The sequence below is a fragment of the Carassius auratus genome, chromosome 1 (genome assembly GCF_003368295.1).
Source record: "Carassius auratus strain Wakin chromosome 1, ASM336829v1, whole genome shotgun sequence".
Classification (NCBI taxonomy): Eukaryota; Metazoa; Chordata; class Actinopteri; order Cypriniformes; family Cyprinidae; genus Carassius; species Carassius auratus.
The window spans coordinates 27,522,465-27,549,964 of record NC_039243.1 but is presented as its reverse complement, the minus strand read 5'-3'; the positions used below and the strand labels follow the sequence as shown (position 1 = coordinate 27,549,964).

The window sequence follows — 27,500 nt, the reverse complement described above, 5'->3', positions numbered from 1 at the left end:
ATCCTTCATAAAAATCTAACAACAACAAAAAACTATTAATAGTGGCTTCAGGTTTTACAATTTGGTTGAATTTTTCATTGTTTGTTGATCACTAGATACAGAATATCAGTGGTAAAAAAAACAAAAAAAAACATTGTTTCAACAAGTAGGGATGCCCTGATACCGATACTGGTATCGGTATCGGGCCGATACTGCACTCCAGTACTCATACTCGTACTCGTAAAAATGACCCCATACCAAAAGCCGATACCCACAGAGCATGTGAAAAGAGCTGTGTCCAGAAAAAGAAACACTGACAACAGAACAACAAAGAGTACAATGGAGTTATTAGAGATTAATGACATATATTAAGTACATATAAGTAATTAATATAATGGTAAATATTCGATATACACGCCTGTATAGCGGATGTGTATGAGCTGATAAGCAGAGCGCGTTAAGTGGATTGAGTGTGCGGCGGCACAGATGCGCAAGCTTCTCGAGTGAATACCAGATATCACAGACAAACTGGAAAGTTTGTAATTTGGTCGGATATGTCAAAAACAACAGAGCAAAACAGTGCACAAGTTACTAAAGTTATTAGACGTTAAGGAGAGTGAGAGATGTGTGTGTGTGTGTGTGTGTGTGTGTGTGTGTGTGTGTGAGAGAAGGAGAGCGCGAGACTCAGAGAGTGCACACTTCTGTTGCATAATCTTGATTGCTGTTCCCTACATTAGCGCATGCATTTGGATTAAACCTAAATCATAAATATAAAACAAATTTATAGGGGCATTCACTATAAACAACTTTTATTGGAAACATCTAGCATTCACGATTATAGCAAAAGTGAAGCTAACAGACTGAGTGAAAAGCGCTAGGCTAGAAGTGTCTCTCTCATTCTGCACCAATGCAAACATGAGCGCGCTGCCATGTTTAGCTTGCTTTAAAATTATGTTTTTTTTATTCGTACGTGAGGGTCCTCGTACAGTACTAGTGACGGAAATTACATCATCAAAATAGTATGTGTACTCTTATAATGTATAACGAGTGGTTCCCTGCATTTTTTTAGGAAATAAAATATTTTAATTTTGTGATTACAGTATTGAGCTGCTGCAATAGAGCAGCTCTAATGCGCCATTAAAATGAACAGTGAAAGTAAAATTAAGTGCGGAAATAATTGAAGGAATATCTGTTTGCTAAAGGAAGCCAAATAACATTCTTCTTCTTCTTCTTCTTCTTCTAATTTTGTCTCTGTACCCAATATTTGTAAGAAATTACACATGCTGTGAAAATACAGATATCGGTGAGTACCAAAAATGTAAGTATCGTATCGGGGCTCGTTCTGAAAAAAAAAAAAAAAGAGGTATCGGTGCATCCCTATCAACAAAGGGCAATTTCAAATTTATATATTATAACTTTAAAAGGTGTCATGGATAATTTGTATAATTACTTTATTTCCAGTAACTATTATATAGAAATTTCTAGAACATTAAGAAATTAGCAAATAGGCTGAATGTGAAGGCAGAAAGTGAGGATAGCATACACTTATATTAAGAGCACACCACATAAAACTAGACCTCAGTTTCGTCATTATATTAAGAACAGAGAACAGGTGTGACACTCTTTACTTCTCTCCTTCATAACATTCTGTTTTCATTCTTGCACACAGGTGTGGAAATCTAAGAATTCCAAAGAAACCAAACGATCAAAGCTGATTTAGGTTGTTTATTTAGTAACATTTGGAATATTTAATTCTTTAGAATAACACACACACTGGGTCGTTAACAATAACACCACAAACATGCATTAAGAAAATAATATTGCATATTATTCCATGTCACAGTGAAATTAAATTGCAATAACCAAATAACACTAATGAACAACATGCACTTTGTAATTAAATTGTTGGAAAGCGTACAAAAGGTAATGCTATTTTAATGTAAAATAAATTGACATGTATTAAGCATTACCGTGAAAGTGAAAGTGATGTGTGGCCAAGCATGGTGTCCAATACTTGTAATTTGTTCTCTGCATTTTTCCCATCCAAGTGTGCACACACAGCAGTGAGTAGTTAACACACACACACACAAACACACACACACACACCTAACTGTACTATAGCCTCTTCGACCCAATGCCTTGTTTCTTTTCTCTTGTTCTTATCTTCTCTCTCTTTCTCCTCCCGCTCTCTTTTCATCAGCAATAATTTGTCCTTTAATATATTTCTGTTCTGCTTTTTTCCTGCCATATTTGACAATATGTCAGATGTTCTGGCTCTGGGCACTCATTTGTTTAAAAGGATGATCAGAGTTTTTGACTGCGTGTAAACTCAAGGGAACGTTGCATTATTTAGCTGCATTTGTTGTGGATTGAACGAGTCTGACAGAAAGGAGGCAATTGATGGCTCTGTCAGTGAGCCCAAATTGAAACATTGTGCGGAGGTCACCCCAGGCTTGACAAGATAGATGTTTGTTAGCATTGGAAAGGAAGCAGGAAAAAAAGAGCTTCTTTTAAAGCTTATTCATGCAGTTCAACCTCTTCTTGCACCCTCCTCGGTTTTTCTACAAAGTAATGCAAGTGGTGGTGGTGTGTAGCCTGGTAATACCAGACTCTGCTACTTCACTTTGCTTCGTAGACAGAGTCTGGAATGGCATAATAGAGAAGTGTTTTCTCTCTCGCTAGGGGGCGCTTGTCTGAAGTTTAAAATCATTGGTTACCCGTAGCCAATCAGATACGTTTAGTTATGACATATGTTATGCGCCTGTACAGCCGCATCGAAGCACAGAACTCAAATCTATGATTGGACTTCCACTGTAAACCTGTTGTTAACACATGATGATGCGAGTGAAATACCGGAGTGAACATGGCTGTAAACGACTTTTCAGTTTGAAAAAGAGTTGAATGTTCTCCATAACAGAGCGAATTGCATCCCGTGTCTCGTTTCCCATTTCCGCGGTCGTTTCGGTTTTCGATTTATCTAACCTACAATGTAAAACTCGGCGCTAAGCATCTACGTCACGGCTCTCAGCCCGCCATCTGTTCGTTGATTGGCCCGGCTGTTTCCAGACCGGTGGCAAACAGAAAGCTCTGACGCTGTATCAGACTGAGTACAGAAGCGAAATTAAATTGAGCGGAAGTAGGAACATTTTTCAACTTTCTGCTAATATATATGTGAGTTTTTTGCAACGGAAATACAAGGATTATGAAATCCTTCTAGCCCCGCATATTTTGCTTTCTGAAATCTGTAATTTATGTGGCAAAAGAGTATTTGAAAAAATGCGACCCCGCATAAATATATATGCGGCCTTTGGCTGATTATGCATTAAATCAAGCGATCGCATAATCGCGTTTTTCTAGAGGGACTGAGTGAGGTGCACCTGCACAGCTCTTACCAGCAGACCACTGTTACACTTGCATGAGAAGAAAACATAAAAATAATATTAGCATGGTCATATTTGTCATGCAAAATAACTAAACCAGAACTAGGACTGCAGATATACATTTGCTATGCATGGTTGATGAAAAAAAGTAGTGCTCGTGCGGAGCACACACACTGATCCGAACATGTAATTTCTCTTCCTGTCTCTTTTGTGAGCTTGTCAGTCTTCTTTAGGAAAATGAGGAAAAAAGGGTTTCCACCCACAATGTCCAAACAGCTCGGCTGTCAGTTTAGCTGTCAATCTGACTGGCATTAATGACGTGCAATGCTGACCACGATGGGTGGGACCAGCCGAGCGTAGAGAAAAAGAGGAACACAGTCCAAACTACAAAAATGAAACCGAGCCCATTTCCTTACGTTTGATTCTAATCATCTATTTTCTTTTATTCCTTCGTTCTATTCTTCCTGCATTTATTTCTCTTGACCAAAAGACTACAACCCAAATCAAGAACTGTATCCTTGTTTCCCAAAACAGAAACAGCCAGGGGTGTCTAAAGAATAAATCTCACCATTGTGAGCTTGTATTTTAATCATCTCCTGTCTTGCTTTCTCCAGCACACCTTCAGCAGGTGCTTTGTTTAGGTAATGTGATGGATGTTGTTGACAGCTCATCCCTCAGGTGGGCCTTGCTGAAGGAGACAAAGCACATTGTCTATCCTCGGAATTGTTTGCCTATGTGTGTGTGTGTGTGTGTGTGTGTCACATGAAGACTAGGATTCTATAAAATACTGAAAGACTGATTTCTTCAAAAAATACCCTGCTGAGGCATCTTTTTTAGAGTTGATTATCATAAAAACTGTATAGTTGGGAACCTTGCAAGCAGATATTTTTTTTAGAGAGAACTGTGGAATTTCAGTCATTTTATTTGAAATTCAAAGTACTGCACATCTTCACTGCCCCAAATTTTTTTTTTTAATATAAATGTATATTTAAATATACACCATGCCCACAGTGAAGTATTGTGGTGGCAGCACCATGCTGTGGGGCTGATTTTCTGGAGGGACTGGGCATCTCATTAAAAATAAAGAAAAATACTGCACAAGGAAGAAAGTTTTCTCAGATTTTAGGGCAAATTAACTCAGAACTAGCTAGGGTTGGGTATCGCTTGAATTTTATCGATTCCGGTTCGATTCTGCTTATCAATTCCGATTCTTATAGATTCCTAGTTTCGATTCCAATAAGATAAAAATCCAATAAAAAATAAATAAATAAATAAGTCAAACATTTCAGATGTCAAACATGTATTCTGTCTTTTTACAAACCATTCTGTTACAGCTGAATAACTTGAGCAAAAATCAGCAGCCTACAAAACACTGCAAGAGGAATTTTGCCTGTTCATAATTGAACAATTGTCTTTAATTTAAAGGGTAACAAATAAAATAAATGCAAGAAATGCAAGGAATAAAAAAATCTACCTTGTAATTAATGCACTTTGGATAACAGTCTATACTAAATTACCTTGGTACACCTGACATATCACCAGACAGCAATACAAGAACACACATACTCAGTCTGACACATCCCAAACAGGTCAGAAAGAAAAATTCCTGCTCATTTTCTAAAAGCTTTTTTTAGCTGACTGAATGTTCCCACACACTATCGGCATTCTGACACAGGGCATTTAGAAAAAGCTACTCATGCCACAACAAAGGCCTTGTGTCCTGACAGGTGGTGATGCCACAGGACCAGACAAGCTTCGGGATTACAGCGAGGCTAATTGTTGCTACTGTGACTTCTTCTATAAGCGCTGTCAAGACGGACTGCTGGAGTGAGATAAGAGGGAGACAATGTGGGGTGCAGACTGAGAAGCTGAGAGAAATAATCTTTAACTGTCACTACCTACACCTGCCTCTGATATAAGACATTGCCCATGATCCCGTTCACTTTCACACCCACCAAAAAAAAAAAAAAGAGAGAGAGAGCTTGCTGGAGAAAACGTGGCAGTACATGTCCACCAGTACATTAACCCTTGTGCTGTGCTGAGAATCCTTTTTCTAATTTGGTGCTCCAGGTCAAATATGACAGGCTTTGTCAAAATTGCTTGTAAATCTCTCATTACGGTATATTATTTTGGATTCAGGCTTTTTGTCAACTTATTTTTTCCAATTAACATAGGTTTTGCCATTCATTTTGGAAATCAACTCAGTGAAAAAAGCATTTTGTGTGGTTAAACCTTTCAGATCACTAAAAAAGCACGTAATCTCAGATCAATAAGGCCTATGATCAATAAGTTTAAAAAAATAAAAATAATTTGGAGTATAATAACAATGCTCTCTTATTTTTATTTATTTATGAATTTATGTTTTAGTGAGTGGGGGAAGTGGTTATAACCAGGGTTCTAAATTAACTTTTTGATCACCAGCCAATGTGAAATCAGAATTTCCACTAGCCATTTTTTCCCCGGTAAAAATAACAAATTATGAGTGCCACTGAATGCATTTGATCATTTTATTAACATTGTTGGCATGAAAAACACATATAAAGTACAATGCATACAGCAAAATATACATTGACTCAAATTTAAAATGATTAGTTCCCACCACGAAATTGCTTGTTTTGTTTTTTTCTTTCGCGTAACTTACATGCGGCAATCCTGACAAAGTATTTAGACATTCTTGTGATCAAACACAAGCCATTCATGACCCGTCAGCAATTTGGCATTACATTTTGTTTTCTTTGTTTCTCTGTCGATATCCTCATCCCCTGCCTCGTTCCTCTTTTCACCCCCAGAAATCTGTCCCAACCACTGCCGCATTTAGTTTATAATCTTAATTTTGTTCTTTAATAGCTAACTCCCTCCTCTTTCAGTCTATGCTCCCTGCTCTGGCTCCATTTGTTCTTCTTCCTTGTGTTTTCTGATGGACGCTCTATTCGTTTCCATGTTTTTTCGCCCTGGTTTCACTGCAAACTGCGTGCAGCCAATGGGCATATGAAACGTCATCACGTAGCATTACACTGCAGTGTTCATGGGAAATGTAGGAAGTGCTGCCAGGGGGATAAATGACCGAGAACAGAGCCTCATGTCATGCATCACCAGCCAAACTGGCTAGTAAGTTTTAATGTGTTAAAGTGTTAATTTAGAACCCTGGTTATAACTGGTGTGAGCGAAGTCACTCGGTTTTAGTCCAATGTGAGAACATAACATTTTGGGGACAAAAACTACCAAAAATGACCAGAACACAACATTAATGGATTAAAAAGGAAGACTGAGGTGTTCAATACACTGTAGCATAAGCACTGTTTTACCTGGGCGAATACACCAAGAAACTGCCATATATTGTGGAAAAGGGTGTTTAGCATTCAGTCATTGTTGACTTACTTAAGTTCTAAAATAAAAAAAATAAAAATATTCTCTTTTTATTAGAAGTTAAATTTGTCCTAGGAATTTATTGACAGTTTGTGTGAGATTCATTCTCCTGCATTAAACACAAAACTCACTTAAAATGTAACCATTTTCTCTCTCTGCTTCTCCTTAACTTTATTGCTTTCCTAAATAACTCCTCTTTCCTCTCTCTTTCCTCTCTCTTTCCTCTCTCTCTCTCTCTCTATGCAGCTCTAGTAGTTTTGTTCGGACGCCACATACTGCGCCGGGACATCTGTATCCCTGCTGTCATCGAACGAGACCAAGTCGGTCTCATTAATCTCTCTCTATTCACAACACTTACCGTCTGCTTTTTTTAACCCTCCACACACACACCACACTGAGCGTGGCATCCATCACTCCCCAATGTTGCGCACGCATCCAATAAATAATCATCACCTCAGCTCCAAGAGACACGACTCTAAATGCGATTTGTGCAGGTGGTATCAGAATGTGGGCTCATGAATATGCAGAACGAACCTGGTGTGAGAGTTTGCCGGGACAGTGGGAAGAGATCTACATTGAATATCAATGAAGGACCATTTTTAGGGAAGCAGTTGCTGGAGTTTTGTATAAGTTGCTGATCACAGAACAGATTTGCAGATGCTTCACAATGGTCCAAAGCTCATTTTTGGGGGCGGATCCAGATCATGAAGTATTTAAATTTAGTAAATGAAGGCCGCTGGAGACTAACGGTGATGAAAGAGTGGTGCTAGAGAACCGGAGGCCATTTTCCTTCCCTTTTGTTTCCACAGCATGAGCGAAGGGAATGAAAAGAGGCTGATCATGGCTTTAGAATTCCCTTGTGAATGAGGGCATTTTCAGATTGGCATGGAATGAATCCACATATCCATAGAGCTACGTGCTTCAAGAGCGCGCACACACATGAGGAGGAAATGGTGAGGAGAAATGCAATAAGGAAAAAGGAGTGAGATCCCATTCCACTTTGACCAAAACAGTGTGACTGAAGATCAAATCTGTGCGATTACAAAAACACACAGGCACACTTTCTTCAACGGGCTTGTGGTAGGGTCAAAGGCTAAATGAAACAATTCAACATGTCGTCTTTCCAGAGAGAGCACAACCCCCATTTCATCCCTCTTTCTTTTCCTCCACATGGAAAAAGAGAAAGGAAAAAAAGCACCTTGCACCTTCCTCTCCACTGAGATGGTGTCACCAGGATGGAGGATACAAGACCTGACACCTTGACCCCAAAAACATCACCTAAAGCAGACTACGGCTGCAACAATAGATTTACAATGAAAAAATAAATAAAGAGTTTTGTGGTTTATGCAAATCTAAAGCAGTGAAAATGCATTACTGCTAATATCATGCTCTTCCACAATCTTTAAACAAAACATTATGTTCTAAAAAAGCAAGTGACCAAAGGTCAAAGCCCACGAAAGAATGTCCATCAAACAGACAACAGAAAAGGGGCACAATAAATTGGAGCAAAAATATTTGTCGTTATTCATAACATTTAGGTTTGTAATTTTGAAATTAAACCTCAAATTCTATATAGAATACAACTATATTATTATGAACAATAACTTTTACTGAAAATAAAGTTATCATTCCGAAGTTTGGGTTGCAAAAGACTGCATTTGTTTAATTAAAAATACAGTAAACTATTTTTTTTATTATTGTGAAATACTACAAATTAAAATAGCTATTGTTTATCGTTATATTTTTTCAAATATTTTCAAATTTAATTCACATCTGTGATGGCAAAGGTTACTTTTCAGAAGTCTTTAATGTCACATGATCCTTCAACAAATCATTTCAATATGCTGATTAGAATATCTTCTTAATAGATTGGTTAGCAGTTGTACTGCTTCATAGTTTTGTGGAAACCTAGATGCATTTGATCAAAGATTATTTGATGAATGGAAAGTTCAAAAGAAAATCATTTATTGTCCAAATCATTACTACAATTATAAATGTAATTGCTGACACTTTTGATAAATCGTATTGTGTCCTTGCTGGATAAAAGTAGTAATTCATCAATTAATAATAATAAAAAAATAACCTATTTAAATTATTTTGTAACGTTATTGTATAGCATACATTAGATAGACTTTGACCAAGGTGATAACATTGACCAACATTTAAAGGAAGCATTGGGCAAAATGTGGTACACTCAATTAATCAGAGAAATAAATGACAGATCAATCAATTGCCCAAACGGTTGTTAGCAGCAGCCCTAAAGCAGACATTAGCAATTCTCTCCAAACTGTCTCCTTGGAAATGAGGAAATGTAAATCAGTCATTTCATCCATTTTGTGGGGAGTAAATGGGCACCTAGTTCTGTTCTTAGAAAACTTTCATTGCATGAGAATTTGTGTAATGACTAACATGTAGTGGCAGCAGTGCTTTGCAGATTTATGGCGTTCCGTGGTATAATTGATATGCCAACTCCAGCTGCTCCTGTTAAATAAAAATATAAATAAATAAACAGCAAGGGGTTTAGAATCAATGGATGCCTTTCTTTACATCACTCCATTAACAGATATAGTTGTAAAATGTTATCTCTGTTGATTTCTCTTTCTTATCTAACTACTTGTGCGGGTTTTATTTTGTTGATAAAACCTTTTCCCCCGAATTTATAAACAGACAATCACTTCACTCTGCTACAATCAGGGCTCCAGATCAAATTAATTCCTTGGAAGCCAATGGCTCAGAAAATTAAATGTTTAGAAGACAATTTTGCCAAACAAACTGCATAATCAAAATAGTTCAGATCTCCATTTAGATGCTTAATCCGACCTCCACCCATGTTCTTTTTATTATTATTATATTTTTTTTTATTTTCTGTAGAAATGGTTCATAGTCTACCTGAAAATCTATCTTATATATATATATATTTTTAATTCACACTTCACTACTCTCTTAAAAAAGAAAAGAAAAAAAAGATTTTGCTTTGAACCCAACTTTGGGACAAATATAGACAAATCCAAATTTGGGGTTAAAATGTATATATTTTTTTTTTAAAAATTACATAACAGTAAATGGGTTGAAACAAAGGTTTTTTTTTTTTTTTTTTTTTTGAGTGTATTGTTAACTAATCGAAGTGGGAACACAAGCACTCTAAAGATCGACTGAAAGCCAATTACATCAATTATCAATAAAGTTTTAGTGCAACCCTAAAAGGAAATACTCTTTAAATTGTCCAAAATACTTTTTTAGCTCATTTGTGGCCATTATATAGCTTGAAGCCCTGTAAAACCCTCGCCATCCATCTTCTTGTCTTTTATACTACTTTTAAGAGTTCACTCTCTCACTCTATATTCCAAAGTCCTTACTAACCCTCCTCTATCCTTTATTCTGTTTCCAAATTCTGATTGCAAAGCTGGACGTGATGCTATTTCATATCAAGATCAATCTCATTATGCTCCAGCCCTTTGGCAGGCCCAGACTTTGTGGATGATATAATACTCCTCCTGTGTGCCCCAAACTTGGCTTTCATGGGCAAAGGAGCTTATCGAGGACCTGAATCCTTGGTTCAATTTGCTCTTCACAATGTAAGCATAAACTCTGACATGATCCAGTAAAAGCGCAGCAGTTCTGATCTTACAGAGAGCAGGATGGGTAATATCACCTCGGCTTCTATACATTTTAGCTCAATGAGTGTGTCTATTGGTGGTGGGCGGTATAACCAAAATATTATATGACTGTATGAGTCATTTTCTACCACAGTAACTGTGTACCTCATAATATTGCTACTTTTGCTTAAAAAAAAATACAATGTAACTACTTAAAAATTCCACTGTATGAGGTAACAAACAAGACTTAAAAAATCCAATAATAAATTATAAATATGGTCGATATGCATGTCAGAAGAAGTTACTGTTAAAAATGATTATATTATGCTGATTTGGTGCTTGGTTATTATCAATTATTACCGAAGCTCAACAATTGTTTTTAATGTTAAAAACTGTTTTTGCTGCGTAACACTTTTGTGGAAACCATATATTTTGTTTTTATATAATTTCTTTTTTTGTCTTTTTTGTTGTCTTCCTTTACCCAAACTTTTGAATAGTAGCATTCAAAGATTACCACCAAAACAAAAAACTAAACAAAAAAGGTAAGGAGCAAACACTGTTTTCAACATAAAAAAACTAAACCAGCTTTGCCATAAAAAAATAATAATAATAAAAATAAATAATAATAAAACATTAAAATGAAATAAACAAGTTGTTTTAAATTGTAATATTTGATAATATTAATAATATTTCATAATATTGTGGGTTTTATTGGACTTTTGATCAAATAAATGAATGCTTTGTGAGCATAAGAGACAATATACAGTATATATATATATATATATATATATATATATATATATATATATATATATATATATATATATATATATATATATATATATATATATATATATATAGGAGCTGGGTATGGATATGATTTGCTTCTCTGGATGGTTTTAATATTTAGGTTCTTATCTTTAATTACAGGGAGTGTTAGATAAAAGCACATCACTGTGCTCTGTTGGGCAAGCAAAAGAAGGGAATCTCTCCGCTCCAATTACCTTGATGAATTCCTGTATCTGTCAAGCAATGAAGCCGTCAAAGTGACTTTAAACTGACAAAGTGAACTTCAACTAAAACGTGCCCACACTTTCGACGTTGCTTTTCAGGCATAGCGAGAAGAAATCAGTGTGATCCACTGTCTGAACACGCTCTCAAAAAACAAGCAGATATTTCAGAGTCACTCAAACTTATAAATACAAACTCTTTAAAAAGTATCAAGGACCGTTATCTGTGGGGTTGGAACCTGCAACCATTCAGTAAACAGTCCAGCAATCAACATGACTTTAAAAGAAAGTGTACTTCAACTAAAATGTATCCTTACATTTTATGTTGCTTTTCAGACATTACAAGCTGTGCAAATATATTTCAGTCACTCATATACAAAAATACACACTATCAAATATATCTTTGTGAGGTCTGAACCTGCAAACTTCTGGTAACCAGTCCAAATCTTTAACCACAAGACTACAATTTCCCTACGAGCAAAAGCAGGCAATATTTTTGCTGGGGGAATAATGCAATAAATTCACCTGGTTGCTTTTATTATGCTATGTTTATAACAAAATATTTTATTTAATAAACCATTAAACCATTTATTTATTTATTTTTTTACTTTCTATTCATTAAAGAATCCTGAAAGTATCACAGTTTTCACAAATTATTAAGCAACATTATATTTCAATATTGATAATAATAAGAAATGTTTCTTGAGCAGCAAACCAGCGTATTAGAATGATTTCTGAATGATCATGTGACACTGAAGAGTGGAGTAATGATGCTGAAAATTCAGCTTTGCATCACAGAAATGAATTACCTTTTAAAAATATGTATTAAGGGGGGGTGAAATGCTATTTCATGCATACTGAGTTTTTATACTGTTAAAGAGTTGGATTCCCATGCTAAACATGGACAAAGTTAAAAAAATTAAGTTGTACGTTTGAAGGAGTATTTTTGGAACAAAAGTTTCGGAAACAAGTTTCGGAAAGTTTTTTTGAGTATGGGTCTGTGTGACGTTAGATGGAGCGGAATTTCCTTATATGGGTCCTAAGGGCACTTCTGCCGGAAGAGCGCGCGCTCCCGTATAGCAGAGCACTGAGAGCACAACAGACATTCACTGATCAGAGCGAGAGTGTCGTGAAATGTCACAAAAGGAGTGTGTTTTTGGTTGCGAGGGCAAGACAACCCTGCACAGATTACCAAAAAAAAAAAAAAACATTAAGGGACCAGTGGACAGAGTTTATTTTTAAAGAGCATCGACTGAGTTGTGCAAGTGTTTTTGTTTGTTCCCTGCATTTCGAAGATGCTTATTTTACAAACAAGGCCCAGTTTGACGACGGATTTGCGTATCGTTCATTTCTTAAGGATGATGCAATCCCAACGAAAAAGGGTCACGATCGTTGCTGCTGCTGCTCTCGTTCAGTTTCAGCCTCTGGATCTGATTCTGAATCATAAATATATGGCTGAATCTGACTGTTAGCCATGGTTTGTTTTGGATGTTTTTTTCCTCACGGTAATGTCACAGCTTCCAAACGCTCTCAAAGCAAAAGCCTACTCGCGCTCGTGATTCTTTAGCTCCGCCCACACGTCACATCTCCAGCGGCTTGTGTTTTTCCGGAAAAAATCGGCACAGACTATTTTTCTCTTATAAATATAATAAAACTAAAGACTTTTTGGAGTTATGAAGGATGCAGTACTACTCTATAGGTACTCAAGATTAACAGGATATTGAGTGAAAACGAGCATTTCACTAGTTATTTTAAATTCTAATAATATTTCACAATATTACTGTATTTTAGATCAAATAAATGCAGTCTTGGTGAGTAGGGATGGGCATTTTGGGAAATTTCTCATTTCGATCATCGATAGGTTTCAAAAACGATTAATTGGGGGTGGGGCTTATGGGGGGGGGGGTGCATGGTCATAATGTACATAATGAAAAAATCTGAAGATTATTTTGAAAATGAAAAAAAATAAAAATAAAAATCTGACATGAAAATCTGTCTATGAAAACATGAACACATGATTAGGACAGGTTAGATAATGATTATGATCAAGCAATGTTATTAATAAAGGAGCAATAAATATCTGCCTGAGGTGAAGAGTAGCCTATAACAATAAACGGAAGCTAATTCTATGACACATCCTATGATAAATAAGATAACTGAGATACATATCAGACGTAACATTACAACTTTTATCAGCACAATAGGATGCTAAGTTATGCGTATTTTTAAGTTAAGTTTTATTTTCCATAAACCTGCGCGTTTTCGAAGCTATATGAATTGACTTATGCCCACAAATATGACGGGAATAAAGGCTCGGCTGCATTTTTATAACATCAGTAATAAAATATCAATAATAATAATAGAAAAATAAAACATTTAAGAGCAATATCATTATCGGGCATTGCTTATATAAGCATGAAACGAATCGATGATATGCAGCGATTTCAGCATAATTGTTCATGTTAATTAATCAGACATAGACTAACGTTAGCTCTTGCAACTTTTATCTGGAAAAAAATATTCCGATGCAGATGTGAACTTGACCGAAAGTGTAACTGATCGGATTGTGCTTTACAAAAACGAAAGTACAATAAATTCACATTAGGGTCACTATCGTTATTTTTTTATGTATTTTAATATTTAATTAATATTTTGTATTCAATTTGCACTTTCTGATCAACCAAAATATTATTTAAATATTATTTAACAGCATGGAAATCACTGATTATTGCTAAATAATTGAATGAGATTTAAAATATATTTAAGATAAAAACTATGACAAACAAATAATTTTGATTTTCGTCATCTCTACAAATATAATGTAATTAGGCTACAAATATATCCAGTGAATTTTTATTTTATAAAGACCATTTCATTATTTGTTTGTGATTTTAAAAATGAACACACAAAGATACTTTTTCTTTTTTTGTTACTTTATTCAACGGCATTTTTTTTAACAAAACATTGTCTTCCAGTATAACTTTAGCAGCATATTTTGATCCAGCGGTGAAACGTAGTTTTTAAAAGATAAGAAAAAAGTTCACCAAGTTTAACCAAACAACTATTGTAAGGTATAAAACAGAGACCAAATAGTCTAGATATTTTAACTATGGCTAAAACTCAAAACTAAAATAATAATATTATTTAAAAAAATGGATATTATATTTACCACGACCGGTGAAACATTCAAATGTCTATTCAAAAAACATAAGGCGGTCTACGTGCTCAGATGAGAGCCGAGTGCGCACTGTTCACATTTAGTGGAATAAATTCGCTCTGCTGGAACAGATGTTGCAAGAACAGCCAGGTACAAGTAAACCTTCTCTGTCAATGAAACTAATGGGCAGCAAATCATTCGCCACTATTTCAGCGAACAGCTTTGTCGTCTTCTCGGTTCTGCCTGCGTTGCATTTAAGTCTTACGGCAAGTGATTCAATGCTCGTCTGAGTTGCCGCTCTGTTATCGCCAGATATTTTATGTACAAATTTTAGATGATAGCGCATTGTATTTGTTGTAGATTTGTGTGAAAGCTTGGCGCTGCACAGCTTACCCTGAACTGTTTTTTCATCGTTCTTCTCAAAGGGAAGCCAGCCATCACTACGTGACTTTGAGGCCATTATTATGTCTTCTTACGTCTTTTGAGGCATCAAGTGGGAAGCTAACCAATCAGAGATCAGGGCGCCGCCCAACGTGCTGCCATAACCAATCAAAAAAAAAGATTAATAATAATTTTGATAATTTTGATAAAAATCTTACAGACCCCAGACTTTTGAAGGGTGGGGTATATTTGATTTAATGACAGCTGAGAGTAACTCTGTCACCCCCTGGAATATCGAGAATTGCTATACTCACATTAACAAACAATTAATGCTTACAGTATAACGATTGTTTAAGCATTCGTAAATTATGTTTCTGGCCTGAAAGAAAGGGGGTAACACCAGTCGCCTGTCCATACAAGCATTATTCAAACAGCCTGTTTTACACACAGAACAATTTTAGAGTCTAATCAGCTAGTAAATTCCCAGATAATGACTATACGATTATTGCATTTGAGTCTTCTTCTGAGAGCCATTATAAGTTGAAAAGTGGAGCAGAATGTGGCAATAATAACAGGCAGTGCTCCACAACAACAAAAGACACTCCTCAGGCTTTACTCAGAATTATCATTACTAATTATTGAGGATAATTTACTCTAGGATTTGGCTCAAGCCTGAGTGTATTAGAAGACAAAGCAGCTCAATTTGGGGTTTTGCCGTATTATTCTCTTTTGCTTAAAATGCTGTTCTTTTTCCATTCTCCATGTTCAGAGTAAGAGAGAAACGTGGATCTAATTTTCCCGTCAATTAGATGCTGACTGGGAAATGAATGGCGATGGCCACGAGTGAAGCGATATTAGATCTCGAGATGGGATTAAGTCTTGATGGGCACCAAGTGCTTACACCACCTCAACTTAATGAAAAAGACATTTCACAAACAATCCCCAGGAAGAGAATAATAAGGGAGTTCAATATAAGCTGAAATTCACTAGACAAAGATGTCCATCAGCATGTGCATGGATCTTGCGGCGGTGCTTTACAGGGGATGAATTTAAAGACGCAACTTTTCCAAAAGGTTTAACAGCTAAAGCCCAGCATACAGAAAACTATTTAACCTCATTATGTATAATGAATTAGATCTAAAGGGTTAGTTCAGCCAAAAATGAACATTATGTCATTAATGACTCACCCTCATGTAGTTCCAAATCCGTAAGACCTCCATTCATCTTCGGAACACAGTTTAAGATAATTTAGATTTAGTCCGAGAGCTCTCAGTCCTTCCATTGAAACTGTGTGCATGGTATACTGTCCATGTCCAGAAATGTAAGAAAAACATCGTCAAAGTAGTCCATGTGACATCAGAGGGTCAGTTAGAATTTGTTGAAGCATCGGAAATACATAAAAAAATAAAAATAAAAAAAATGACGATTTTATTCCGCATTGTCTTCTCTTCTGGGTCTGTTGTGAGGTCTTATGGGTTTGGAACGACATGAGGGTGAGTCATTAATAACATAATTTAAATTTTTGGGTGAACTAACACTTTAATCTTTAAACTTTAAGTATAGGAGTATATACTTTTTATTCCTGTGATGCAATGAATTTTAAGGTAGCCATTACTAGTCAGACTTCACTTAACATGCTATGTTCTTGTTTTTTGTGAAAACAACTAAAAAAAAGATGTGTTTTCTTACCATTATTTTGTAAATCACTGTATTTTCATCTTAAGCACATTCAATTCAGCCTTTAAACTCTCATTCAAACGTAAGTGCCGCTGTAAATTCCGCAGTGGTGTAGCGACTGAACTCCAATACTGAAAAAAAGGTGCAGAATAGGTGCAATATAGGGAATTTTCATGTTTTCTTATAGCTGATTGGATCTTAGTTTGCAAACTTTTAAACTTTGACAACCAAACTTTTTTTTTTTTTTTTTCATGGCACCCAAAACAGTTGACAGCAATTTCTCTCAGCGTTCTGTGTAACGTGGTGAAGCATTTGCCCTTAAATGCAACAAAGCAACCAGCACATCACAGCAACGGCATCTTTTGGCGCCTTCACTGAAACACACTGAGAATACTGATAAAACCTTGGAAATCTTGGAAGCGGAACAACCTTAATCTGACAAAAAATAGAGGGAGAGTGGGAAACAAAGGGCAAAACAGTGACAAGAAGGGAGAAGAGAAAGACAGCTAGAGAGATGCGTTGGAGAGATTCTTGGTTTCTATCCTCCCCCGTCACTACTCTCCCTAATGATCAACTCTCTCTGATACACTCTTTAATGCATGTTTAAGGCTTTGCCATGGACGGCTGGCGCAGCGCTGATAAGGCCGAATACGTTATCCGCTTCGACAGGCTGACTCGTCCACACCAGCCTTCTGCTTAAAGCATCTCTGCCAGGATCATCCGCTGCCACACTGTGATGACGACTGCTATGACAGTACTGATAAAGGACAATCGAAGATGTCAAAAACCACGGGGTAAACAGATGAAGGGTATACAGGACTGGGAGGAATGAAAGAGGAAGTTGTTACCTTATACCATATTTCACAAAAGACAACATGATGTTTGCAGGTGGTGATTTTTCTACTGATGTCTTTGTGTTTAGCACCAACTCAGCGGCCTGAAGCTGTCAAGCTCTTTTGGGCTCTGTGAACACCAGGAGTTTGAACAAGAGACATTGGGTCAGAGCACAAAGCATGACACACAGGTTAACAGAGCTCTCACGTAACTCCAAGAGCTCAGGATGAAAAAAAGTCAGAGAATGGAAAAAACCTGTGGGAAATAAACTGGTGTGGAGTTTGCAGTCTAATGAAAATCCTAGAAAGATGAAGTAAAAACCCTCAAAATGGTTAAAGCACATTAACCATAATATTTTGGACTTAAATTGTTAAAAAAAATGCTTCTGTATTCCACAAATAACAGGAAAAGAGCTTACGGTTTTGTAAAAACATCAGGCTGACTAGACTCGTCAAAGACATTTCAGGACTGATGTTAAATAGACCACGTCTGACTTCCTACTAGTGGTCAATGAAAGTACCCTCCCCTTCCCCCGGCTTCAAAAATAACTGCCATCTGATTATGCCAAATTTCTGACCAAAATGTCAGAAAGTGGACAGGGCGATGTCTCAGGAACACAAAGCATCCATCAAACGGACAGCTCTGCCACACAGGCTATTATCATTCATTCAGCAGGGCTTCTAATAGTCAATCACATTCAAATTCATAAATACAATTAATTACACTTGCATCACGTATTTTGAATCGAAACTATTTCAGTATGCAATGTAAAGAACAGGAGTTTTGATGGGAAAAAGAAGCCCGTTACTCAACTTTCTTCCATGGAACTTCCCTCTTTCCGATGGACTTCCAATTAATAGAAACTGGACTCTTTAACCTTCAATGGACACAAAATAATATAAATGTATTTTATAAAGGTTGTGCATACAACTTGTGTACTATATTCCAAGTCTTTTGAAGTGATGCATTATTTAAGTCTTTGACTGTTCCACAAGAGAAAATAAATCATGGTTTGGAATGACATGAGGCTGAGTGAATGAAGATAGAATTGTGATTTTGGGAGAACTCTTCCTTTAAACATGTTTCTATAATTACTTAAGACTTAAATGATGTACACAGCATGGCTGCAAAATATGAGAAAAAAAAGGTGATGTGAAATATTGGAATATTGATTTAATTTCAATATATCGTGAAGCCCTAGTCACATCCCATCCCATAATGTCTAAAAGTTCAGGGAATAGCTGCCCACTTTAACTGTAAATTTAACTAAATATTATTGAAGTAAACTTTTATATACGTACATTGCAGTGCATTGAAAACACACAGCTTGTCCACTTTTTCTTTTTCCCTTGGAGAGAAGGTAAGAATATAAATGCACTTGTTACAAATGGCCTACAAATCTCTTGAATATTAAATCAAATGTACAAGGGAAATGGAATTACACCTGCAGACCTGGATCTGACATGAGTGGAGACCGGAGGGGGGCCCAGGGCCTGCTAAATATTCATGCCTCTTTTTTGTGTATTTATCTTTTAAAGCCTTATTTTGCATTTTAAAACGCAAAGTGAAAGAACGCACCACACAAGCATGCCCAGTTGGAGAAGAGAGTGTGGGGTTTTCAGGGCTAGGCCAACCATGAGTTGCTCAATATTCAGAATTATTATTATTTATTTATTTTTGATTATAAGCAATGCATGTGGAATGAGTCTGGGTCTAATGTTGATATATTGATATATCACAGCCTCTCAGTGGCTGGGGTACTGCGTCTGTCAGGATGGCATGGAGAATCATTTTGGTAATGCTTCTCAAGCACAATACAAATCATTTTGCAATCCACTACTCTGGGCCTTAAACAGGGCTCCCTATCGCTCCAGGCAGGCATAGAAGCGACGGCTGTGCACATGTGTGAAGGACTCATGCTTTTCCATTTCTGTTAAGCACAAACACCATTGCAAAAATAGTGATTGTTTTTCCAAGAAGCCTGAAAAATGACTGCCCCTACATCTGCCATTTTTCAGACGAATTGGAATTTCTGCACTATTTGTTCTGTTACACTAACAAATACTGGCAGTGTTGTACTTACACTGCCACCTAATGGTGTGGATGTCATGTTTTTTACATACATATGCCACTGGAGAAATGCTTTCTCAGCAGTTATATATTCTGTAATATATTCTGTGAGGAGACGTGTCCAGTAACACAGAGACTTCAGTGATAAAGCAACAATATTTTCACCTAGTAATGTGACCTCAATATGGCAGCCCCCATTAGGGTAACCCAATCTGCTTCCATCAGCCTTTATTAGGTTACAGAAACTTCAACTTCATTATATGCATATCTGTTTTACTACTGTTTTCTTTATATGCTAAACCTGAGGAATAAAACTGCAAAAAAATGGGCCACTAAATGCAATCACTTTTCAGCAGAAAATGATGTTAAATCTGTGGTCAGGGCCTTATGAAATTGGTTTTATTTTTCTCCCAAATCCCTTTTTTTTCAGTTTTATTTTTCTAAATTCTGTTTTAATGGTTCAATTTAATTTGAGTAAACTAAACTAATTGGTTGCAATCATGAAACTTAAACAATTTAGAGCCTGGTGTTATGAAAATGCGGATCAAAAGCACGACTATATGGCATCAGTTTCTATTTGGTGTGCTATTTAAATGCAGAAATTTACTTTGACGTGGATATGACACTCACATGTTTTGCGTGCATATAATACATTTTTCCTGTATATGATAAGCACTTTTGGTGTATATATAATGCGCACCCCTAATCCTAACCATTGCATTTCATATGCACGCCAAGTCAATTTGATCGTATAAATATGTTCCACCATTCCCCTTTCAGTCATTTTAGGCAGTCATTTCCTCTCCTTTGCCACTTGTATGCCTTCCAATAACAGTGGTCACAAATGTAAAAAAAAAAAAAAATACATTTTATGTATAAAATGTCCGTGACATCATCCATAGTTTTCTGAATAGTGTTTTTGAAGCTTAAAGTGGGCAGAGCAGGCCATCGTCATCTTGGCACACGTAACTCCCGGATAATCGAAAATGGCCAAAAAGGTGGGAGCTGGTTGCTGAAGCCACCCCCACCTATCTCGATGGCAGTGTCAGCAGCAGCAATCCACCTGTCACTCAAGTGGCCACGCCCCTTAATTATGCAGAACTTTAAGGCATAATGTAATTTAAATGGATGAGTTATAAAAAAAAATTCCAACCCTCACAGTTGTCATAAAGGGCAAAATTAGCTATGTAGAACTACATTGAACCAAGATGGGCATTTTAACATGGGAGGTCTATGGGATTGACTCTCTTTTGCAGCCCGCTTCTAGCGGCCAACTGACAAATTACAGTTTAAGTCACTTCTGTGTTGGCTTCACGAGAGAGCGGGAGGTTTCTGCTTGGTCATGAGACTCATTATGGAAATGTATAAATGCAGGTTGGCACACTGACACCGTGTTCCCAATCTGAGAGATCAATGCCACGGGAGAGCAGTCCATCCCAACAATAAGGGAAAAAATGTAACAAGAACGAGAAGAGAGAGAAATAGAGAATAGGGGAAAGACTGAGAGAGGCAGAGCAGCATGACGCGCTTTTCCTATCTATGGATGACTGCACGTAAGCATCATTATGCCTCTGAGCTTTTAGAATTAAACTGCCTTCATCAAACACTCAGCATGGTGGCCCTCCTTGCACAGTTCACCTCAGCTAGAGGGAGGCTTCAAGACTTCAAACATTTCAGTTGTTTCAGAACATAAACTCTTTCAAGCATTTTGCCCCAGTGCCAGTTGGAACAGTAATGAGTCGAGCCGCAGTTTGAGAGCTGAAGGGAGAAGGGATCACACTGCTCTTCAGCTCCAGCTGCTAGAGTCAGGATGGAGCTATCAGGGGCCCGGACACTATTCCTGCGGCAGATACTGTATTACAAGAAATGTTCTGGCAGAGATATGAGGAATCGAGACAGCAGAAGATCCCGTGAGTCCAACGGCAAAACAGTAGCAGAATTACAGCTATATTATATATCAGTGACCATATCTGTACTACACTGTAAAAAATAAGTGTAATTTTAACTGTAAAATTTTGTAAAAACGCTACGGAAAAAAACTGATAATAGGTTAACAGTAAGTTCCCGTACTATATACAGGGAAAAACTGTAAAAGATCTAACAAAGCATTTAATGTAAATTTTCAGTAAAATTCTGTTAATTATACAGCTTTTAGAAGTAAAAAAAGAACAAATCAATGTATAATTTACAGTCTAAAACTGTAAACTGATATTCCCAGAATTCCCTGCGTGACACTCCACGTTTGAAAGTATTTTGTTTAAATAATCATGTTTTTAAATAGTTCTTGTTATCAGTTATGTACATTTGAGCTTTATGTTACATCTTCTGTTGCTTAATGAAAGTTTTTTGCATTATTTAAGTATCACGTGTGTTACCATGATGGTGTTTTGTGTTTCCATAAATGTGCACCTTCTATATGTTAATATATACTTCTGCTTGTGGTGAAGCTACTTGTGATGAGCTTTGATACTTCATGTGGCTTTCTCTTATACAGTACCATCTTTATGATTATGGTGGTTGTCAGTATTTTCAAGGTACAAAACAGATTTAATTTTGTGTGTTGTTGAATTTACTGGTTTATATTCACATTTTCTTTTTTGTAAATTACAGCTTTATATTGTAAAATTAACAGTTTTTGACGTAAATGTGTTTACAGTTTTCTGTATTTTTACAAAATTATTCTGGCAACCACAGCTGCCAAAAAGTTTTTGTAAAAACAACAAGAAATTTTTTACAGTGTAGCCAAGCTTCGGCCGATATTGTAAGCAACTCATCAATGCTCTATGTTTTTTATAATATTCAAATTGCTTATCAGCTTCAAATGTATTAAACTGGCATTTTGTTTAATGTCAATTATAATGCTGCCTGATTTCTATGCAGCATACAAATTGTATATTATAGCAGTTATACTCACAATAAAATAACTGCTACTGTTATCATAACAATAAACAAGCATTAAACTGGACACAGTTTTGCATCTAATTAGAGCTAATTGTTGAAATAAATTTAATAATTTAAATGTAAATAAATATTGAAGTATTAACACAATTTTTATTATACATAAACATATACTGGTCAGTCTATAAGTGAAACATATATGCATTACCTTTTTTACAGTAATTCATACTTTTATTTAGAATGGACACACTAAACTGTTCAAAAGTGACGGAAAAGAGTTTTGCATTGTTACAAAATATTTTAAGTCCATTCTGAACTTTCTATTCATCAAATAATTCTGAATAAAATTATTACGGTTTCTATAAAAATATTAAGAATGTTTTTATTATCAATTAACAATTAGGGCCCTATTTGAATGATCTCAGGGCATGTCCGTATACGCTTTTGCTAATTACGGGAAAAGATTCGGCGCACCCGGGCGCATGGTCTAAATGGGTTGCCCCTATTCTCTTAATGAGTAATGGATGTTTTTTGGGCATAACGTGCAATAAACCAATCAGAGTATCATCTCCAATTCTCTTTGAAAGAGCCATTTGCGCTCGTGCCATGTGGATTTTGCTATTTACACGGTGGAATTGGCAAGTGCAAAGACAGAACACCTCTCCAAGATGAAATTGAGCTGCTCGTGAGCGAGCAAAAAAAAAAAAAGCCTAATTCTGATACATGTGATGATTATACATTAGGACATTTTTATATTTACGTAGCCTACACATTAGGGTTGTAACGGTACGAGATTTTCACGGTATGATAATCGTCACAAAAAATATCACGGTTATATGACAGTATTAAACAGTCAAAACAGTTTTTTTTTTTTTCTTTTTTGGTTGAATAATGTTTGAAAGCATGTTTATTCAAATTTCATGAATGAAAAACAAGAAACTGTAATCACTGATTATTTATTAGTTTAATAACTTAGATTTATCATTAATTACTCATACAAATTCATAAATACTGTTTTGACTTAATTTTTTCTGGATTCTGCACTTTTATGATTTAATACAAATATACTATCAAAAATGGTGGTAATGAAAATGCATAGAAATTTAACAATTTGATTAATCATTTTAAACTCTTACGTTTTTGCAAAGGGTTGCACAACAGAGATTTGCTCAAATAAAATGAGGGAAAAAATTATGTTCCTACACAGTTACTACACTGTTAGTACTGTTAACTGACTAGCTGTGCAAATAATTGCTGATAATGAACGTGGATTTGCGCATCTTCTTTTGAGAACTGAGTTGAGTTGAAACTAGCAAAAAGACTTGTGTATGATAAGGTCCCTAATGTTGAAAACATTCTTAATATTTTTTCATTTTTTAATATAATGTTGATATGCTCAGCATATACAATAGACAACATTTTTGTTCAAAAAAGTTCATCAAAGTTGTCCTAAAACCAAAACAATACCCGTTCTAGGATTCTTAACTTTGATTATTTTTTTGATCCACTTCAAATGTTGACTACTATAGAATGATCTCTAAGGATCATGTGACTCTAAAGACTAGATTAAGACCTGCATCACAGATATATATATATATATATATATATATATATATATATATATATATATATATATATATATATATATATATATATATTAAAACAAACAACAACAATAACAACAAAAACTTTTGTAAATTTTCCTTTTTTTTAAAATCATTATTATTATTATTATTATTATTATTATTATTATTATTATTAGTATTATTAGTATTATTATTATTGTATTATTATTATTATTATTATTATTATTGTATTATTATATTCTTTACTGTATTTATCAAGAAATAAATTCTACCTAAATTACTGCCTAACCTGAAAGCATACAATACTGCCTATATGCTTATTATATTTTGTCACAACTCTGATGGCTTGATATATTGTTAGCGGTCTCTTGGTAACAGTGGAAGGGATGTGAACCTATTCCATATTCAAATTTATGCCCATGGCTACAGAAGTTGGAAAAGACTAAGAAAATCTATCATCCAGAAGCAAAAGCACCTCTTATGCATTAAAACTGAACAGAGCATGACATCTAGACAAATATAACTTACACAGATATTCATTTGACTCATGCTCTGGAAGTGATTCAACACAGCCTACGGGATTTAGATTTAAGAGCAGTTGCTAAAGTAAGAAAATCAAGTGTTGGACACAGCCATGTACTCAACCGAGAAGCCTATTTTGAGTTATATATATAGGAATAGAGAGAAAAGCAGTGTATAAAAATGTAAATATTTAATTAAAATGCATTGATTAAAATAAAATATGATTTAAATAAATAAGTAACTAAAACAAAAAGGTACTGATCAAAATAAATAAATAAATAAGTAACATTTAATTTAGATAAATAAATAACTATTAAGCAAAAACAATTTATTAAAATTAATTAAAAGTATATAAACTATTATATACTATACTATACTATATAATATTTACACATTTATAACAATTATCAAAGTATTAATTATTGCCTATACATAGAATTATATAGCTTTTAGATTTAAGAACCCTTGCATGAAAATGATTTGGCATATTTGGCAGTGAGTATCTAAAATATTGAAATATTAAATACTGGCATTTAAGATACTGAAAACCCAACTAGGCAAAAGGGTTGAAAAAAAAAATAAGATATGAGCATTTAATACCTACATATTCTTTTTTATAACACAATATATTCACACTTATATTATTTAGCCAGGCAGGCAGGCTTATTGGTAAATCCCATAATATCTTAAAATATCGTTATTCAGCCATCTTGATATATAATATCCACACAAAACCTAAAAATAAAGCTAGAAGGGAATTTTGCACCCAAATCCTCAAAATGCCAGGAATAAACCCAGAAAACAGTGCCTAACGAGAAACCTCATCCCTGACCCCGATTGTAAACCAGGACAAAATAAGAAGAAATAAATAAATTTGCAAGTCATCTGTAAACGCTGTAAAGAAGAGTCCACCTCAGGCAGATTCAAAGGGGAAACAAAGAATCTGCAACTCAAGCAGCTCAAAACTGTTTACTCAATCTTTTCCTACATTTTCACATGAGCCAAGCCAAGATTTGAGACACACAATTTGGCTGATGAACGAGTAGCTGGGTTAATAAATAAATAAATAAATAAATAAATAAATAAATATTCTACACCCACTACCAACTCCAATATTCCTCCCTTGTTTGTAGAGGGCAGAGTAAACCTTAAGAGATATATTAAGATCAAATGACAGGGAGTCAAAATACTGCCCTTCTCAGCACCCGCAGAGCACCGGATAGGAAAGAGAGGGAGGAAAAGACAAAAGAGGAAGAGGAAATATGAAGAAATGAGTTTAAAAATGCAGGAGGGGAAAGCAGAAAGTTGCTGCTTTCACCACTTTGCCTGATTTGTGCTCAATATGATCACTCTCCTGCTCCTCTGCTGCAGGGGAGAGGAAAAGGTCAAATACACATCATATTTTCTCAGGAGAGAAAGAGAGAAACAAAAAGGAAAAGAGAAAGAAAGACTATATAGAGACTGTCTAGTCTCTGCGGTACATAATTAAGGCAATTCAGAATAATAAAAATAAAATAAAAACAAATACATTAAAATGTAATGATCTTTTAATTTAATTATATTCAAACTGATGGAAATGTCCAAAATATGTTCAAAAAATAAATAAATAATAATAATATAAATAAATTAATGTGTGTGTTTGTGTGCATGTACGTATGTGTGTGTGCGCGCCTATATATATATTTATATTATATATATATATATATATATATATATATATATATATATATATATATATATATATATATATATCACTACGTCTACTTTTGTTTAACGATCGATTAGTTTTGTTTATTTTATTATTATTTTATAATGTAAGGCCAGCGGTACAATGTTGCACGGACACGCGCACTCGCAATCCCAGTGGAACAGACAACTGCGAGGATAAAACACAATTTTGCTAGAACATTAACGCAAAAATATATTAATATTAGAATAGCGTTTAATTCTTCCCATGAAAATATAAAAATAGCCGTCTCTGGGTCATGTATATGTCAACATCATTTAACTGCGCGGCAGGTAGCCTTATAAAGATATTCGAGTTGGACACGGGCACTGCAAGACTTTTCCACAATTTAACAGCCCTCGCAGCTGTGAAAGGCAGCTTCAACATAGCATCAGTACCTCTTTTTTCTTTTGCCCTCCTCCAGACTGAAGACATAGCAGCAGAATCAACAATATGGACGCAAACGGCAGGTTGAATTGGAATCCCTTGAATGCCACCGCCATGATGGAAGATGCGCTTATCGCATCAGTACTGCTGAGCTCTTTGATTGGCTACAATCGCCTCCAATCAGAGGGCACACAATCGCTTTTTGGGACTTGTAGTTTTTATCTAGATTTCACAAATGCGTGAAATAACAAGGGGAATACCATGTAAAATCCTTCTAAATTTTTCAGGAGTAACTTTATCAGTCATTTAAAAATATGTAAGTTTCATTTTCTTGTAAACATGTTTTAGAAATAGAGTTTTGTCACAGCCTAAGCAGTAATTGAAGAAGATGCACACGTTTATATGTAGCCTTGCTGCATCTCCAGTTCCTGCCAATGGGGGGCAAACCCAAAAGTGGTTTTCCATCATAGAATTATATTGAACATGGAGAATGCATGACATGGCAAAAATTAGAAATTAAAGCATCTGACATGTTCATGTAATGTTCTTAAGTGTTAAATAACGTGTTAGTTATAATAATACAATGCATTATTATTAATAATAATAATTAGTTGTTAAGAACATACAAAAATAATGTAGAAGATGTATTATGCTATTTAGTGTGTATTATATTCCCTGTTTCTTTCTCATAATACATCTTTTAGTTGTTTTATTAAAGTAGCAGCTGAGAGGTCACTAGGGTAATAGAAAGCACTGAAAGGCAGAGTGCTGCTATTTACAGCTTCTCACATTTGATTGTGAGAGAAAATAATGTCCTTTAACACAAACTGCTTAAAAATTAAATACCATGACTAATACAGTACACTTGCATGCTCTGATGCTTGCATGTATGTATATGAATAAATATATGAATATGTATGTATATGAATAA

General features: G+C 35.3%; 1 protein-coding gene across 1 annotated transcript in view; it reads right to left on the bottom strand.

Moving 5' to 3' along the window:
• LOC113106143 (tumor suppressor candidate 3) overlaps window positions 1-26,723 on the bottom strand; it is an 82,467-nt gene extending 55,744 nt beyond the window's left edge. Inside the window, exon 1 of the mRNA XM_026267777.1 lies at window positions 26,581-26,723. Coding sequence (XP_026123562.1) covers window positions 26,581-26,685 — 105 coding nt within the window. The 5' untranslated portion in view covers window positions 26,686-26,723. The remainder of the gene's footprint in view (window positions 1-26,580) is intronic.
• Window positions 26,724-27,500: the final 777 nt, after the last annotated feature.